Source organism: Labrus mixtus, chromosome 2 (genome assembly GCF_963584025.1).
Source record: "Labrus mixtus chromosome 2, fLabMix1.1, whole genome shotgun sequence".
In the NCBI taxonomy this organism is placed as follows: domain Eukaryota; kingdom Metazoa; phylum Chordata; class Actinopteri; order Labriformes; family Labridae; genus Labrus; species Labrus mixtus.
In genome coordinates, this window is record NC_083613.1 from 34,566,153 (window position 1) to 34,583,306 (window position 17,154).

At 44.9% G+C, this 17,154-nt stretch overlaps 1 protein-coding gene and 1 pseudogene across 2 annotated transcripts in view; both read right to left on the reverse strand.

Annotated features, from left to right (window-relative positions):
- The window catches only part of vps54 (VPS54 subunit of GARP complex), a 25,657-nt gene extending 15,404 nt beyond the window's left edge, over nucleotides 1–10,253 (reverse strand). For both annotated transcript variants that reach the window (XM_061065828.1, XM_061065819.1), the window contains exons 1-3: nucleotides 10,116–10,253; nucleotides 2,464–2,638; nucleotides 2,143–2,384 (exon numbers count right to left, since the gene is read on the reverse strand). In XM_061065828.1, coding sequence (XP_060921811.1) covers nucleotides 2,143–2,384; nucleotides 2,464–2,608 — 387 coding nt within the window. In that variant the 5' untranslated portion in view covers nucleotides 2,609–2,638; nucleotides 10,116–10,253. The remainder of the gene's footprint in view (nucleotides 1–2,142; nucleotides 2,385–2,463; nucleotides 2,639–10,115) is intronic.
- Nucleotides 10,254–12,995: 2,742 nt separating this feature from the next.
- On the reverse strand, nucleotides 12,996–16,995 carry LOC132993270 (E3 ubiquitin-protein ligase pellino homolog 1-like; annotated as a pseudogene).
- Nucleotides 16,996–17,154: the final 159 nt, after the last annotated feature.

The following is a 17,154-nucleotide window of genomic DNA, read 5'->3' on the forward strand; positions in this document are numbered from 1 at the left end:
CTTCCACCAGCCAAGAACATGTCATTTTCCATGACAGCCGTTTCAATGTAGCGAGTGACCTCGTCATCTTCCGGAGACCTCTGGGTCTCGAATCTCAACATCTGGTTCACCTGCAGCCATGGCTTGCAGAAGAGTGCGGGCATGAGCATGTACGGCATTCCTGTCTGATTGTGACAACATTCTCAGCTGGTTAAATTTTGGCCAGAGGAATGTTGCGATCTTGTGGAGGTCCTGTATTATCACTTTACGCGTGAGCCAGTTTTCGTGCCGTTTACGCACGACAGCTTGCTGAGGGGAGTCCAGGGCATTGGGCTGACAGTGGCGTTTCAGTTTCTCACACCAGAGACACACGATTAAGTGTTGGATACTTGTCTCCCTCAAGTTCCCGCTGTGCTTCATAGAACGGCTTCAGAAAGTCTATCAAAAAGCCCAGCTTTTCATGGAGCTCATGATAAATGTATAGAAGTCAATGTGAGCCACACCGTACTGAACCGAGTGTCTCCCATTTGCAGCAATGTTGTTGACAGTTGCGCAGCCAACCCCGACTGTTTAACGTACCTCACTAATGGTCTCTGGTATGACCGCAGAGCTAATTTAAATGTTTGCCCCCTCATCCGTCACCCATACAATTTTGCTGAGAGAGGAAGCGTCAAGGCCAAACTTTGTCACCAGTAGTTTCAGTATCTCCCATCTGATATTTTCTCCCGTCTTTGCCTCTTCCAAAGGGAACATCGTAGTTGTCAGGGTTTTATTCACCAGTTCCATATCCTCACTTATGAAATGGCATGTGATTGTCAAATAACTAATTTTCCAATAATCCTCTGTCCACATGTCTGTGGTCATTGCGACTGCGCCATCCTTCAACAAAGTCTTAAGTTTCTGTACTAAAGCTGTCCTCCTTTCTTCTGCCATGTCAATGCACCTCTTCGCAATTGTCACATGGCGGGGAATAACAGTTAGGGAATAATCGAAACGCATCACCTGACCACTCATTTACTGCGCAAGCCCGAGCCCGGCCCGAGCCCGTGTAAAATGATAGAAATTAAGACCGAACCCGCCCGAACACGTCGGGTCCCGTCGGGTTCGGGCAAAGATCATCCTCTAATTCGGGAGTTTGAAACACCAACAGCAACACGCTAAGATTTTGGACAGAGGGGGGCGCTAAGGGACAACAAACAGGAAGCCTTCAAAGAGTTCCTGCTGCGGGTCACATGAGAACAATAAAGCAGCACAACACAGGAATGAGGAACATCAGAGAGGCCGATCGTCTGAGTCACAGTTTGTGACGTCGTTCTGAAACTCTGAAGGAGGAAACCCTAACCCACAACGCTGCAGGGACACAAGAGGAGAGTTTTTACAGCGATAGAAAGAAACATTAAAGGTCTCATATGATGTGTCTCTAGTCTGTCTACAAACCCCCAATGATGAGAAAAGTCCATCCTCTCTGTCTTCTGTCTGCTCCACTTTTCAGAAAATGTGTGCTCAAACAGGCCGTTTGGAGATTTTCCCTTCATGACATCACAAAGGGCAGTAGCCCCTCCCCCAGGTGGGTGACACTCCCACAGCTAGGTGTTTGTTCTGCCCTCTGAGTCTGCCTTCTCACCGTAAACAATAGGACATGGAGCGAGAAAGCCCGAATACACCCGAGCCCTTCCAGAGAGGGGGCGTGGTCAGACACAGCTCATTTACATATTTAAAGGTACAGACACAGAAACAGTCTGTTCTGAGCAAGGCTGAAATAGAGGGGTTTATAGACATGATCAAATACAGGATCAGAGTGGATTTAGAACAAGAAACTTCACACACATGTTGAAGAGGAGCTCTGAGACTTATTTACACTGAAGAAGAAGAGGAGGATATGAGACCTTTAAATCAAGTTGAACCACATCACAAAAAGCAGCCACTCCCAAGTAACAGCCAAACTAAATCAGAAATGGGTTGTTGTCAATAAAACAAAGTGCTGGAGGTGAAACTGCCTGGACAGGATTCCTGACACACCTTCAACAGGTAGAGCGGAGCAGAAACAAAGCGGGTATCAAACATGTTGGACGGCTTCCTGCTCCAATCAGCATCCAGAACAGAGTCCACGGAGGACCGAGCTGCTGCGATGCCGACTGAATGATTCAGCGTGGGGGGGTTTACCTGAGCCGTCTCCTGCAGGTAGGGCCCGAAGTGTTCCCTGGTGATGTTGGGGAGGTAGAAGGAGGGCATCACCTCCGTCTCTGCGAAGTCTAGCCCCCATGTTTTAGTGAAGAAGTCCGACTCCCGCTTGGCTAGCCGGGGGTCGTTCAGCGCGGCGGGGAGGTTGACCTTCGAGCTGTACACCGTCCACCTGTCATGCTCCGCCACCAAGGAGGGGCCGTCGCACAGGCCCCGCCTCTCACCTGCAGGACCAGGAGGGAAACTTAGTCAGAGACCGAGCGGACACTTGGCAATTAACTGGGTTCTGGTTCTGGTTCTCACCTGTGGGCTCCTTGGGGCAGACGTCGGGCAGGGAGCGGATGGATCTGAAGCGCGGTGGAGAGGGATCCCGCTCCTTGTGGTAGATCCCGTCTCGGCCTCCACCGCCGGGACGAGGCACTGCGGAGGAGCTGTGGCTGGAGGCCATGGCATCGAGGCTCGCCGTCTAGGAGGCTAGCTGGAGACAAACAGGGAACAGAGAACAAGCAGCATAACTCGTCTACCTTTCTGTTGGTTTTTCTGTTTTCATTGAGGCAGAAGTAAGAGAGTGAGTGGATGAATGATCGAGCTGAGAAAGAATGTGTGACTTTTTGATCCAGTAGATGTCACCCTTTAGCACCAGCATGAAACCAAAACAAACTTCTGTTAGGCCACGCCTCCTCCATACTGAAGCCTCCGCTCTCCTCCAGAGACACACCTCCAAACCCTCTCCACTGGCGTTCGCACGGAGGAGTTTAGCAAAAGTGGCGAACAAAATAGCCCTTTGCTCGAGCTGCAATCACCTGTGTCCTGCATTGTTGTGTTAGCATGCTAATGTTAGCGCTCTTTAGTTAGCTCGAGCTGCAATCACCTGTGTCCTGCATAGTTGTGTTAGCATGCTAATGTTAACGCTCTTTAGTTAGCTCGTAGCTTCACATTGTTGTGTTAGCATGCTAATGTTAACGCTCTTTAGTTAGCTCGTAGCTTCACATTGTTGTGTTAGCATGCTAATGTTAGCGCTCTTTAGTTAGCTCGTAGCTTCACATTGTTGTGTTAGCATGCTAATGTTAGCGCTCTTTAGTTAGCTCGTAGCTTCACATTGTTGTGTTAGCATGCTAATGTTAACGCTCTTTAGTTAGCTCGTAGCTTCACATTGTTGTGTTAGCATGCTAATGTTAGCGCTCTTTAGTTAGCTCGTAGCTTCATATAAATTGACACAGAATGAGCGTGATCTAAAAACTCTTACTAACATCCAAATAATCAGTGAGTATGTTCTTCTTCTTCTCTCTAGTTCTTGACTAAAACAGCTTTTATACACAAGGGGAGGAGCCGGCCGTCCCGTCCATGTAAACACGGCTCTGACAACAACACAGCCAGCGGGACTCGAGCTTCTCCCTCATTGTAGACAGTCAGGACTCAGAGACACATTTACACAGACTGGATTTATGAAATATTGAACAAAAGCCGTCTAGGTATTGTAAATGATTCAGATATTATCTTTCAAAGGATTATGTCTAAGAAAGGGAAACAGTCGTGACGCTGTAGGAACACACGAGCAGAGCAGACACGTTGATCAGGAGAGAGAAACAGCTGAGTATTTGACGGGAAAGCAGCTTCCTCAATGCCGATAAGAGACTTGAGACTGTGACCTGAAACGACTGTGAATAAAGTCAGAGTCAGGTGATTTGACTTCCACATCACACGGTCATACGAGCTTTATTAAAACGATTAGTGCAGATTTCCTCTTCACTCTGCAGGAAGATGAGATTACTCTAAAGACAGAAACGCTTTTAAAGAACTTTTATACTGAATGAAATCTTGTCATTATGAAATCAGCGTCTTTGTGTTGCAGTGGAGAATCAGTCGAGCTGAAGTGGATTCTGTGGAGGTCATTATCACGATGGATCCTACTACTTCTCATCTGTACTATTCATAACATTCAGTTAAGCAGAGACAGGCCGGCCTAATCCTTCAGCTCAGACTGAGGAGGTGTGGAGACCCTCCTGATAATCCCATCACAGCGATGAGAGGATTAAAGGAAACGTCTGCAGCCTCGCCTCACCGCTCTGCCTGCACACAACGAACATCACAACTCATCCTCAAGTACAGAAATCAAAGTCTGAAGAGTCAAACTTCACAGACTTGTCAGAGTCACTGGAGCTCCTTTTCATCCTACTACTGACACTTCTGAGAGGTAGAAATAGAAATAAACGACCAATTTATGTTTTTGGGGTGACTCCACCCTCTCAAGGATTCGATGTTGCACATGAAGACGAGACAGAGACGGGTTTAAAACATCAAACATACTTTCTTAAAACGTACTTTTACAGACTTGCTTTTATGTGATGTTGTCTTCTTAATCTCTTTTCTTACTGGTTTTACTATTTTTATCTTCTTTTACTTCTTACTGTCCTTTTATTTATGCTCTTATCTTAACTCCTCTTATGTTTTAACATTTTTTACCTTACTTTGTCTTTTTATGTTTTACATTTATATTTACTTTTTATTTTAATTAATATTATAGTTTTTTATTTTTTGATCCTTTAACCACTTGTTTCTGTTTCTTTTCCTGCTCTTACCTTCTTATTGCTGTTCTCTTTTGATTTGCTTTTATCTCTTTAAAGTATAATAGTAATAGTTTCTTACATCTTTTTAAATCTTTGGTTCTCTTGCTCTCAGCTCGTGTTGTTCTTGTGATGGTTCTTGTAATGGTTCTTGTGATGGTTCTTGTGATGGTTCTTGTAATGGTTCTTGTGATGGTTCTTATGATGGTTCTTATGATAGTTCTTATGATGGTTCTTGTGATGGTTCTTGTGATGGTTCTTGTGATGGTTCTTATGATAGTTCTTATGATGGTTCTTATGATGGTTCTTGTGATGGTTCTTGTGTTTCCTGGGTTCTTGTGATGGTTCTTATGATGGTTCTTATGATGGTTCTTGTAATGGTTCTTGTGATGGTTCTTATGATGGTTCTTATGATGGTTCTTGTGATGGTTCTTGTGTTGCCTGGGTTCTTGTGATGGTTCTTATGATGGTTCTTATGATAGTTCTTATGATGGTTCTTGTGATGGTTCTTGTGATGGTTCTTGTGATGGTTCTTATGATGGTTCTTATGATAGTTCTTATGATGGTTCTTATGATGGTTCTTGTGTTTCCTGGGTTCTTGTGATGGTTCTTATGATGGTCCTTGTGATGGTTCTTGTGATGGTTCTTGTGATGGTTCTTGTGTTGCCTGGGTTCTTGTGATGGTTCTTATCATGGTTCTTATGATAGTTCTTATGATGGTTCTTATGATGGTCCTTGTGATGGTTCTTGTGATGGTTCTTGTGTTGCCTGGGTTCTTGTGATGGTTCTTGTGATGGTTCTTGTAATGGTTCTTGTGATGGTTCTTATAATGGTTCTTGTAATGGTTCTTGTAATGGTTCTTGTAATGGTTCTTGTGATGGTTCTTATGATAGTTCTTGTGATGTTCTTGTGATGGTTCTTGTGATGGTTCTTGTGATGGTTCTTATAATGGTTCTTGTAATGGTTCTTGTAATGGTTCTTATAATGGTTCTTGTAATGGTTCTTGTGATGGTTCTTATGATGGTTCTTGTGATGGTTCTTATGATGGTTCTTGTGATGGTTCTTATAATGGTTCTTATAATGGTTCTTGTGATGGTTCTTGTGATGGTTCTTGTGATGGTTCTTATAATGGTTCTTGTGATGGTTCTTATGATGGTTCTTGTGATGGTTCTTATGATGGTTCTTGTGATGGTCGGGTTATATATGTCTGTTGGGTATCGTGCACTTTGGGTTCTTTTCTGTTGAATTGTATTTAATTATTTTTAGTATTTTGTATTTGTTATGTTCTTGCTGTTGTTTCTGTTCTTCTGTGTTTGGTTTAGTTTGTTCTTGTTTTTGCTGTTTGTCAAAGCACTTTGTAAACCTGTGTTTTTAAATAAAGTTATTATTATTATATTTATGCCAGAAGGTAAATTAAGAAAAACTCGATTGGCACAGAGAGAGAGAAAGAAAGGGGATTACTTTGTACCTGCGTCGACTGTTTTTAGGAAAACATATCTTTCTGAAAACCTTTCTTTATGCATCGAATCCCCTTTTTAAAAAAAAACCTGGCGTGATTTTGTTTGACCAATGAGAACAGAGACTAGAACATACCCTAAAGCGTAATCTGCACAAAGAGAAAGTCCTGCAGCATTCACTAAACGTGGCGTTTGCTCAGTTTTACAGAAAGCTACTTTTTTAAACGATATCTCAAGCCGTTTTCACATCTGCACTCCGGATAATATCTAGATATTTACAGGAGGAGTTCTCCGGAGATTCTCCCAACCTAGCCATTCACATATGCTCCTCACAGCGGGGGACTTTCCCTGTCAGAGGGGAGGGGGCGCGGGGGGGATTTCCCAACGTAAGACGTGACGTAAATAAACAACACGGAAGTAACAGAGTCCGCTACATGACGTTATAATGAGAATATTTGTCTTTATATCAATGCTATGTGTAATCCAATGGAATGACAACATCCACAAAAGAGAGGAGAACAAAAAACTGACAAACAGAAAACAGAATGAAGAGAATAACATACTGACAAACAGAATGAAGAGAATAACATACTGACAAACAGAAGACAGAATGAAGAGAATAACATACTGACAAACAGAAGACAGAATGAAGAGAGAACAACATACTGACAAACAGAAAACAGAATGAAGAGAATAACATACTGACAAACAGAATGAAGAGAATAACATACTGACAAACAGAATGAAGAGAATAACATACTGACAAACAGAAGACAGAATGAAGAGAATAACATACTGACAAACAGAATGAAGAGAATAACATACTGACAAACAGAAAACAGAATGAAGAGAATAACATACTGACAAACAGAATGAAGAGAATAACATACTGACAAACAGAAGACAGAATGAAGAGAGAATAACATACTGACAAACAGAAGACAGAATGAAGAGAATAACATACTGACAAACAGAATGAAGAGAATAACATACTGACAAACAGAAGACAGAATGAAGAGAGAACAACATACTGACAAACAGAAGACAGAATGAAGAGAATAACATACTGACTAACAGAAGACAGAATGAAGAGAATAACATACTGACAAACAGAAGACAGAATGAAGAGAACAACATACTGACAAACAGAAAACAGAATGAAGATAACAACATACTGACGAACAGAAAACAGAATGAAGAGAATAACATACTGACAAACAGAAGACAGAATGAAGAGAACAACATACTGACGAATAGAAGACAGAATGAAGAGAATAACATACTGACAAACAGAAGACAGAATGAAGAGAATAACATACTGACGAACAGAAGACAGAATGAAGAGAATAACATACTGACAAACAGAAGACAGAATAAAGATAACAACATACTGACGAACAGAAGACAGAATGAAGAGAACAACATACTGATGAACAGAATGAAGAGAGAACAACAAACTGACGAACAGAAAACAGAATGAAGAGAACAACAAACTGATGAACAGAAAACAGAATGAAGAGAACAACAAACTGACGAACAGAAAACAGAATGAAGAGAACAACAAACTGACGAACAGAAAACAGAATGAAGAGAACAACATACTGACAAACAGAAAACAGAATGAAGAGAACAACATACTGATGAACAGAATGAAGAGAGAACAACAAACTGACGAACAGAAAACAGAATGAAGAGAACAACAAACTGACGAACAGAAAACAGAATGAAGAGAACAACATACTGACAAACAGAAAACAGAATGAAGAGAACAACATACTGATGAACAGAATGAAGAGAGAACAACAAACTGACGAACAGAAAACAGAATGAAGAGAACAACATACTGATGAACAGAATGAAGAGAACAACAAACTGACGAACAGAAAACAGAATGAAGAGAACAACATACTGATGAACAGAATGAAGAGAACAACATACTGATGAACAGAATGAAGAGAACAACATACTGATGAACAGAATGAAGAGAACAACAAACTGATGAACAGAATGAAGAGAACAACATACTGATGAACAGAATGAAGAGAGAACAACAAACTGACGAACAGAAAACAGAATGAAGAGAACAACATACTGATGAACAGAATGAAGAGAACAACATACTGATGAACAGAATGAAGAGAGAACAACAAACTGACGAACAGAAAACAGAATGAAGAGAACAACATACTGATGAACAGAATGAAGAGAACAACAAACTGACGAACAGAAAACAGAATGAAGAGAACAACATACTGATGAACAGAATGAAGAGAACAACATACTGATGAACAGAATGAAGAGAACAACATACTGATGAACAGAATGAAGAGAACAACATACTGATGAACAGAATAAAGAGAACAACATACTGATGAACAGAATGAAGAGAACAACATACTGATGAACAGAATGAAGAGAGAACAACAAACTGACGAACAGAAAACAGAATGAAGAGAACAACAAACTGACGAACAGAAAACAGAATGAAGAGAACAACAAACTGACAAACAGAAAACAGAATGAAGAGAACAACAAACTGACGAACAGAAAACAGAATGAAGAGAACAACAAACTGACGAACAGAAAACAGAATGAAGAGAACAACAAACTGATGAACAGAAAACAGAATGAAGAGAACAACATACTGATGAACAGAATGAAGAGAACAACATACTGATGAACAGAATGAAGAGAACAACAAACTGATGAACAGAATGAAGAGAACAACAAACTGATGAACAGAATGAAGAGAACAACAAACTGACGAACAGAAAACAGAATGAAGAGAACAACAAACTGATGAACAGAATGAAGAGAACAACAAACTGACGAACAGAAAACAGAATGAAGAGAACAACAAACTGATGAACAGAATGAAGAGAGAACAACAAACTGATGAACAGAAAACAGAATGAAGAGAACAACATACTGACGAACAGAAAACAGAATGCAGACGTTTAATTAGAGCACGGAGATCGTAGTGGTGGCGTGAAGACACTTCAGGCGGTCACTGTATAAACGTCATTCTCTTCCTATTGGCTCAAATTGAAAATCTCCGGAGTATATTCGGCCGCGTTCAGACATCAGCTCCTCCAGATTATCTGCAGATAAAATACGAGGGGTGTGGAGGAGAAACTCCGGGTAATATCGGAGTAAAACATTTGGCTGTTGCGTTCACACATACAGCTGTTTGGCTGATAACTGCTCTCATCTAAACCGAGGGGCGTCCAAAACGGCCGTGTGGGGGTTGCCTTAAAAGCACCTACCTTCTCTGGTCCAAACAAATCCAGAGCATTCAGGAGCAGAATCTAAAGTTAGAAGGAGGACATACTGGCTGCTGCATTGTTGTCAGAGAAGCCAGCACTTCAACATGTTTCCTTAATGATCAGATAGTAAGATACCTTTATCATCTCACTCTCTACACATCTCACTGATTGGACCTTTAAAAGAATCATAATTATCCATAAATTCACTGAAGTTGTTTAGTGAACCGACATATCGCGATGTGTTCAGTATCGTTACTTTGCAGAGTAAACAATGAGTCTACATTTAATATTTAATCCCTAAAATTATTATCCCGATGCTGACGTCACACTTCCAACAGGTAACGTTTGGTTCACCTGAACTGACCAATCAGTGCTCTGCCTGCCTGACAGCAGCTAGCCTGTTAGCAACACATCCACAGAGCTGACACTGAAGCCACCGACAAATGTGAACACGAGACGGACTCATTTCATTTCTCTTCCGATGACAGGACTGATAAAGCTGTGAAACCACCCGTGAGCTAATGCTAAAGCTAATGTTGTCAGCAGCGGAGGTTACACGTAGGCTGGCTAATGCTAGCAGGCTAGCCAGGCAGCTAGCTGGCTGTAGCTGCGGCGGGAACAAAGCGGAAGTGTTCGGTGACAGCGGCGGGAGTCGGCAGCATCCGTACCTGTCGTTTGAAGCACAGCAGCCGGTGTTTCTTCCTCTCACCATCACAGAACCACCGGAGGAACCGGGAGGAAAACAACTGCAGCAGACAGCTCCGGTACTCCGACCATCATGCACTGCAGGAGGCGGGGCCGCTTCTTCTTCTGTTTTCACAAAAAAACTCTCGGCCGCCACCTGCTGGATAGTTCATTTATTAATTCTGGTCGGCAGCAGCTCAGTCTGTTAATACTGATGGACTCTTTACTCAGCAGCCTCTACCATCAGTGTGTGAATGTGTATGAATGGATGAGTTAATACTGATGGACTCTTTACACAGCAGCCTCTACCATCAGTGTGTGAATGTGTATGAATGGATGAGTTAATACTGATGGACTCTTTACTCAGCAGCCTCTACCATCAGTGTGTGAATGTGTATGAATGGGTGAGTTAATACTGATGGACTCTTTACTCAGCGGCCTCTACCATCAGTGTGTGAATGTGTATGAATGGATGAGTTAATACTGATGGACTCTTTACACAGCGGCCTCTACCATCAGTGTGTGAATGTGTATGAATGGATGAGTTAATACTGATGGACTCTTTACTCAGCGGCCTCTACCATCAGTGTGTGAATGTGTGTGAATGGATGAGTTAATACTGATGGACTCTTTACTCAGCAGCCTCTACCATCAGTGTGTGAATGTGTATGAATGGATGAGTTAATACTGATGGTCTCTTTACTCAGCGGCCTCTACCATCAGTGTGTGAATGTGTATGAATGGATGAGTTAATACTGATGGACTCTTTACTCAGCAGCCTCTACCATCAGTGTGTGAATGTGTGTGAATGGATGAGTTAATACTGATGGACTCTTTACTCAGCAGCCTCTACCATCAGTGTGTGAATGTGTATGAATGGATGAGTTAATACTGATGGACTCTTTACTCAGCGGCCTCTACCATCAGTGTGTGAATGTGTGTGAATGGATGAGTCAATACTGATGGACTCTTTACACAGCGGCCTCTACCATCAGTGTGTGAATGGATGAGTCAGTACTGATGGACTCTTTACACAGCGGCCTCTACCATCAGTGTGTGAATGGATGAGTTAATACTGATGGACTCTTTACACAGTGGCCTCTACCATCAGTGTGTGAATGTGTGTGAATGGATGAGTTAATACTGATGGACTCTTTACTCAGCAGCCTCTACCATCAGTGTGTGAATGTGTATGAATGGATGAGTTAATACTGATGGACTCTTTACACAGCGGCCTCTACCATCAGTGTGTGAATGGATGAGTTAATACTGATGGACTCTTTACTCAGCAGCCTCTACCATCAGTGTGTGAATGTGTGTGAATGGATGAGTCAATACTGATGGACTCTTTACTCAGCAGCCTCTACCATCAGTGTGTGAATGTGTATGAATGGATGAGTTAATACTGATGGACTCTTTACTCAGCAGCCTCTACCATCAGTGTGTGAATGGATGAGTTAATACTGATGGACTCTTTACTCAGCAGCCTCTACCATCAGTGTGTGAATGTGTGTGAATGGATGAGTCAATACTGATGGACTCTTTACACAGCGGCCTCTACCATCAGTGTGTGAATGGATGAGTTAATACTGATGGACTCTTTACTCAGCAGCCTCTACCATCAGTGTGTGAATGTGTATGAATGGATGAGTTAATACTGATGGACTCTTTACTCAGCGGCCTCTACCATCAGTGTGTGAATGTGTATGAATGGATGAGTTAATACTGATGGACTCTTTACTCAGCGGCCTCTACCATCAGTGTGTGAATGTGTATGAATGGATGAGTTAATACTGATGGACTCTTTACTCAGCGGCCTCTACCATCAGTGTGTGAATGTGTATGAATGGATGAGTTAATACTGATGGACTCTTTACACAGCAGCCTCTACCATCAGTGTGTGAATGTGTATGAATGGATGAGTTAATACTGATGGACTCTTTACTCAGCAGCCTCTACCATCAGTGTGTGAATGTGTATGAATGGATGAGTTAATACTGATGGACTCTTTACTCAGCAGCCTCTACCATCAGCGTGTGAATGGATGAGTTAATACTGGTGGACTCTTTACTCAGCAGCCTCTACCGTCAGTGTGTGAATGGATGAGTTAATACTGATGGAATCTTTACTCAGCAGCCTCTACCATCAGTGTGTGAATGGATGAGTTAATACTGATGGAATCTTTACTCAGCAGCCTCTACCGTCAGTGTGTGAATGGATGAGTTAATACTGATGGAATCTTTATTCAGCAGCCTCTACCTCAGTGTGTGAATGTGTAGGTGTGACCTGCGGTGTAAAAGTGCTTTGAGTAGTCAGAAGACTAGAAAATAAATAAACAAGTCCATTTACCAATAAAAGTGTGTGAGGTTTGGCCTCATGGTGGCGCTGCAGCAGACTCAGGACGTCATTGAACAGGGACGCGTGTTCTCAGAGATTTATTTTTAGTCTTGTTACGATACAGAGTTTGTTATTCAGAGTTCAGAGGCAGCAGAGAAAGGTGACTTTGGTACAGAGACAAAGATCAAAAACTAAACTGTGAGTCAGTGTTTTTACTTTTTCCTGCAAAGAAAACAAAACTGACAACGAAAAAATGACTGGAATCAAAATCATGTTCCTGTTTTTAGTCTGGTGCCAGTTTGAACAAAGTATCTGGGTTTTAATGACTTTGGGGGTCGGGATGGATCTCGTCAGCTGATTGAATCCCGTCTCAGGGACGAGAGAGAGAGAGAGAAAGAGAGAAAGAGGGGCGAGAGACGAAGAGAAAGAGAGAAAGAGGGGCGAGAGACGAAGAGAGAGACGAAGAGAGAGACGAAGAGAGAGACAGAGAGAGAGACAGAGAGAAAGAGAGCAAGAGGGGCAAGAGACGGAAACAGACAGAGAGAGAGTTTGTGGCCAGGAGCTTTTGTTTCTGTTGTCTCCGGAATTTTCAGATTCCTTTGAGACATCGGTGGTCCTGTTTCTGGTCTTTTCTTCCTCTGTAGTTTTAAAACTCATCTTTTCAATACCTAAGGTTGCAGCTTCATTAATTTCAAACCTTAATGAATCACGACGCTGACAGCCCTCGTCAGGTCCAGGTCTCGACCTCTGACGGGTCTTTAAGGCACAGAGACGTCTGAAACATCAGTGAAGAGAATAAACAAGACGTTCAGTAGAAAGACGGTCCACCACCTGAGAGGAGGACAGGTGTGACGAGTTTCTTTAGATCGAGATTAAATTCATTATAAATAAAGTGAAATATTTTTAAAAAGCCTCCAGTCGTGTCCACGCTTTTGATGGCGGCCTGAGATAAAAAGGTCATGGCGGTTCTAGTCCAGCGGGCTTTGGAAGATGAGTCTGACGCAGCCCGCCTCCTCGCTCAGCAGCTGGACGCAGAACGGGCAGGCGGCGTGGAACGTGTGCATGCCGTGCGGGAGCGGGATCTGACTCCAGAATGCCACCGTCTTCTCCGAGCAGACGTGACCGCAGGGGACGAAGGCGTGCGTGGGCGGCTCTGCGTCCACATAGACGCCCGCCTCACAGCCCAGCCACAGCGGCACGTACGGGCCCCTCGCTCTGCACATGGGGCACTCTCTCTCCCGACACTCCGCCTCCACCTCTGGGTTGCGGCGGCCCCCCCAGCCGTGGTATCCGTGCACGTGCCCGCAGCGGAGGTAAGCCCACGGCCGCTTCTCGTCCAGTACGTCTCTGCGGCTGAGGCTGGGGAAGGCGAGCGTGTTGAAGCCCACGGGACACTGCGGCCGCCCAGCGTTCAGCTCCCGCCGCAGCGCCTCCAGGTGGTGGACGGTGGGAGTGTGCGAGAGGCCTTCAGCCGTCCTCCACAGCAGCGTGGCGCCACAGAGGTCGATGAGCGAGCCGTCCACCAGCTCGTTCGACTCACAGTCCACCTGAAAACGAGACAGACGCTCAATTTAGAACTCATCAAAGGAAAACAAACTGCCAGCAGCATTCTGAGCATGTGAGAGGTAATACCTCTCCCTACCAGCAGGGGGCGGCGGCCTGATATCTGTCACACAAACCATGATGAGAGAAAATGAGAGGCTTCTCTCTTGACTTGTCACTTCCTTTTCTCTTCCTGTGCCCTGATTGGCTGGCTGATCAGAGTGATGTCACACCCCGACTGGTCGCCAACGATTCACCCCTGACAAGCCCCGCCCCCCCACTGATCGGCCCTCGCTTTAGACTTTAAGGATGCTCACGATAGAATCGGAGTAAACAGAACTCCTTTGTTTCAGTCAATAACACTACATTTCCCATGATGCAGTGGGTCACCTACCATCTTCCCCCTCTGCTGAGATGATCTGGTTTCCCTCAGCGTGAAGACGTTCCCGCAGACGGAGATTTCCCTCCACAGACCGGGTTTGGAGTCTTGGTTGAAGCCGTGGCATGGGTGCATCACCAGGACGCCGTTCGTGGTCAGTCCATCCATCTGACCGTCTTTCATCCTCCACTTAGCGGCCTTCTCCTGAGAACACATCATGAATGTTTAATAACAACAACAGCTCCATGACCGCTGCCGTTGACCTCGGACATCGAGGGGGTTTTGGAGTGGCGTACCCCGAGGAAGATGTTGCTGGAGGAGTCGAAGCCAGCGGCGTAGATGCGTGCGGAGTGCGGCGGGTTTCTTTGGCAGATGATGCGGCAGGCGAAGCGCGAGATGGTGCTCTGAAGCGCCTGAGCATCCGCCTGGTTCTGACCCCCGGGGGCCGCGTCCGTCACCACAAAGTCAATGGGAGTCTCAGTGGATCGACCGACCTGTAACCAAAGACCAGATTCATGTTTAAGTCTTAAACACCAGATACAGACGCAGACCGGAGACAAAAACCAGGACGTGGACGCTGCAGACCTGGAACATGTCGGTGTTGAGGTCGTGCGTGTACTCCACCACCACGGTCTGAGCCCGGGACAGTGTGTAGGAGATACTGTGCTGCTCCTTGTTGCTGATGGCCTTCAGAGAAACACAGGAGAGAAGCTCAGTCAGCTCGTGTTCAAACTGTCCCCCCCCCTCTGTCGACTCTCGCTCTGCCCAGGTGAAGCTTCTGACTTTAAAGGTCACATATCCTCCTCCTCTTCCTCTTCAGTGTAAATAAGTCTCAGAGCTCCTCAAAACATGTGTGTGAAGTTTCTTGTTCTAAATCCACTCTGATCCTGTATTTGATCATGTCTATAAACCCCTCTATTTCAGCCCTGCTCAGAACAGGCTGTTTCTGTGTCTGTACCTTTAAATATGTAAATGAGCTGTGTCTGACCACGCCCCCTCTCTGGAAGGGCTCGGGTGTACTCGGTGCTTTCTCGCTCCATGTCCTATTGTTTACGGTGAGAAGGCAGACTCAGAGGGCAGAACAAACACCTAGCTGTGGGAGTGTCACCCACCTGGGGGAGGGGCTACTGCCCTTTGTGATGTCATGAAGGGAAAATCTCCAAACGGCCTGTTTGAGCACACATTTTCTGAAAAGTGGAGCAGGCAGAAGACGGAGAGGATGGACTTTTCTCATGATTGGGGGGTTAGTAGACAGACTAGAGACACATATTAGAGGAACATGGAGAAGAGGATTTTAAATATGTGACCTTTAAACTCTAGTTTGCACATATCTATGTTCTTCAGTCATATTGAAGAATAATAATAAAAGAAACTCTTTAGACGTTTCTCTGCGTTGTTAGTGTTGAACTCTGACCTCAAACAGGATAAGTTCAAACAGAGACGGGCTAACTGGTGGCTCTGCAGGGAGCGCTCACCTTCGCAGCCTGAGGCGTGCAGGACGAGTGGACGGTGCTCGGCTTCACCCCGTTGGCTTTGTTCCTGCGACACAGAGCGAAGCGACTTTTCCTCCGTCCCTTGTCCCCATTGGGCAGAGCGCCGTTACACCTGAGCAACAAAAAACAAGACAATCACACGAGATGGAAAATATCTCACCATCACAGAGTTTCTTCTTCTTTCTCCTCAGTTCCACTTTCATTACAACACTGATCAACACCACCCGGGGACGGACCGCGGCGCCCGTTGGAGCATCGACTGCAGTGGGACACGTGTAGAAATGTCCTGTTTCAAGCTAACATAACGTTAGCATTAGAATGTTAGCACAACGTGTTTTTCCTGATCAGTTCTTTCACATCTTTATTCAAAGGCAGGAAGTGAGCACGCTGTGAGTCCAGATTGAAAAGCAGGACGCAGTGGCGTTTATCCAGCCGACCAATCAGGATGCCTTTTATAACAACTGAACCTGAACTCTATGAAACATCGTTTATCCTCTGCGTGTTAAACGCTGCTGGACCGAGATTATCTCCAGACGCAGACCGCCGCCACGCTCAGGTCAAACAAACACAGCAGGTCATTCTTTCTCTGGATAATGCTGACTTCCTGCGTTTCAGAGAAAGTGACGGCGACCCACTGCCCACGACCACTCCCCCCCCTCTCTCCCCCCCCCCCTCTCTCTTGAGTCTCTCTCTCTCTCCCTCTCTCCCCCCCTCTCTCTCTCTTTCTCTCTCTCTCTCCCCCTCTCTCCCCCTCTTTCTCTCTCTCTCTGTCTCTCTCTCTCTGAGTATCTCTCTCTCTGAGTCTCTCTCTCTCTCTCCCCCCCTCTCTCTCTCTCCCTCTCTCTCTCTCTCTCTCTCTCTGAGTCTCTCTCTCTCTCTTTCCCCCCTCTCTCTCCCCCCCTCTCCCCCCCTCTCTCTCTCCCTCTCTCCCCCCTCTCTCTCCCCCTCTCCCCCCCTCTCTCTCTCTCTCTCCCCCCCCCCCCCCCCCCCCCTGTCCTAACTCAAACTTTAAATCGTGAACCTCTTACCCCAACACAATGAGCTCTCCATATTTGACCGATCCTTTGGAGGTTGGGGGGAGGAGGAGATGTTTTCCTGACCCAGAGAAAACATTGGAGCAGCCTTCACATGGGGTGGGGGTGGGGGGGGGGGGGCTCAGAGCGTCTCCATCAGCACAGGTCAACACCTCCACCTGCAGACACGTTGAGAAGATGAAGTTTGAAACAACATGAGACTCTCTCTGTGCCGGAGCAGCGCTGTCAGACAATGTGT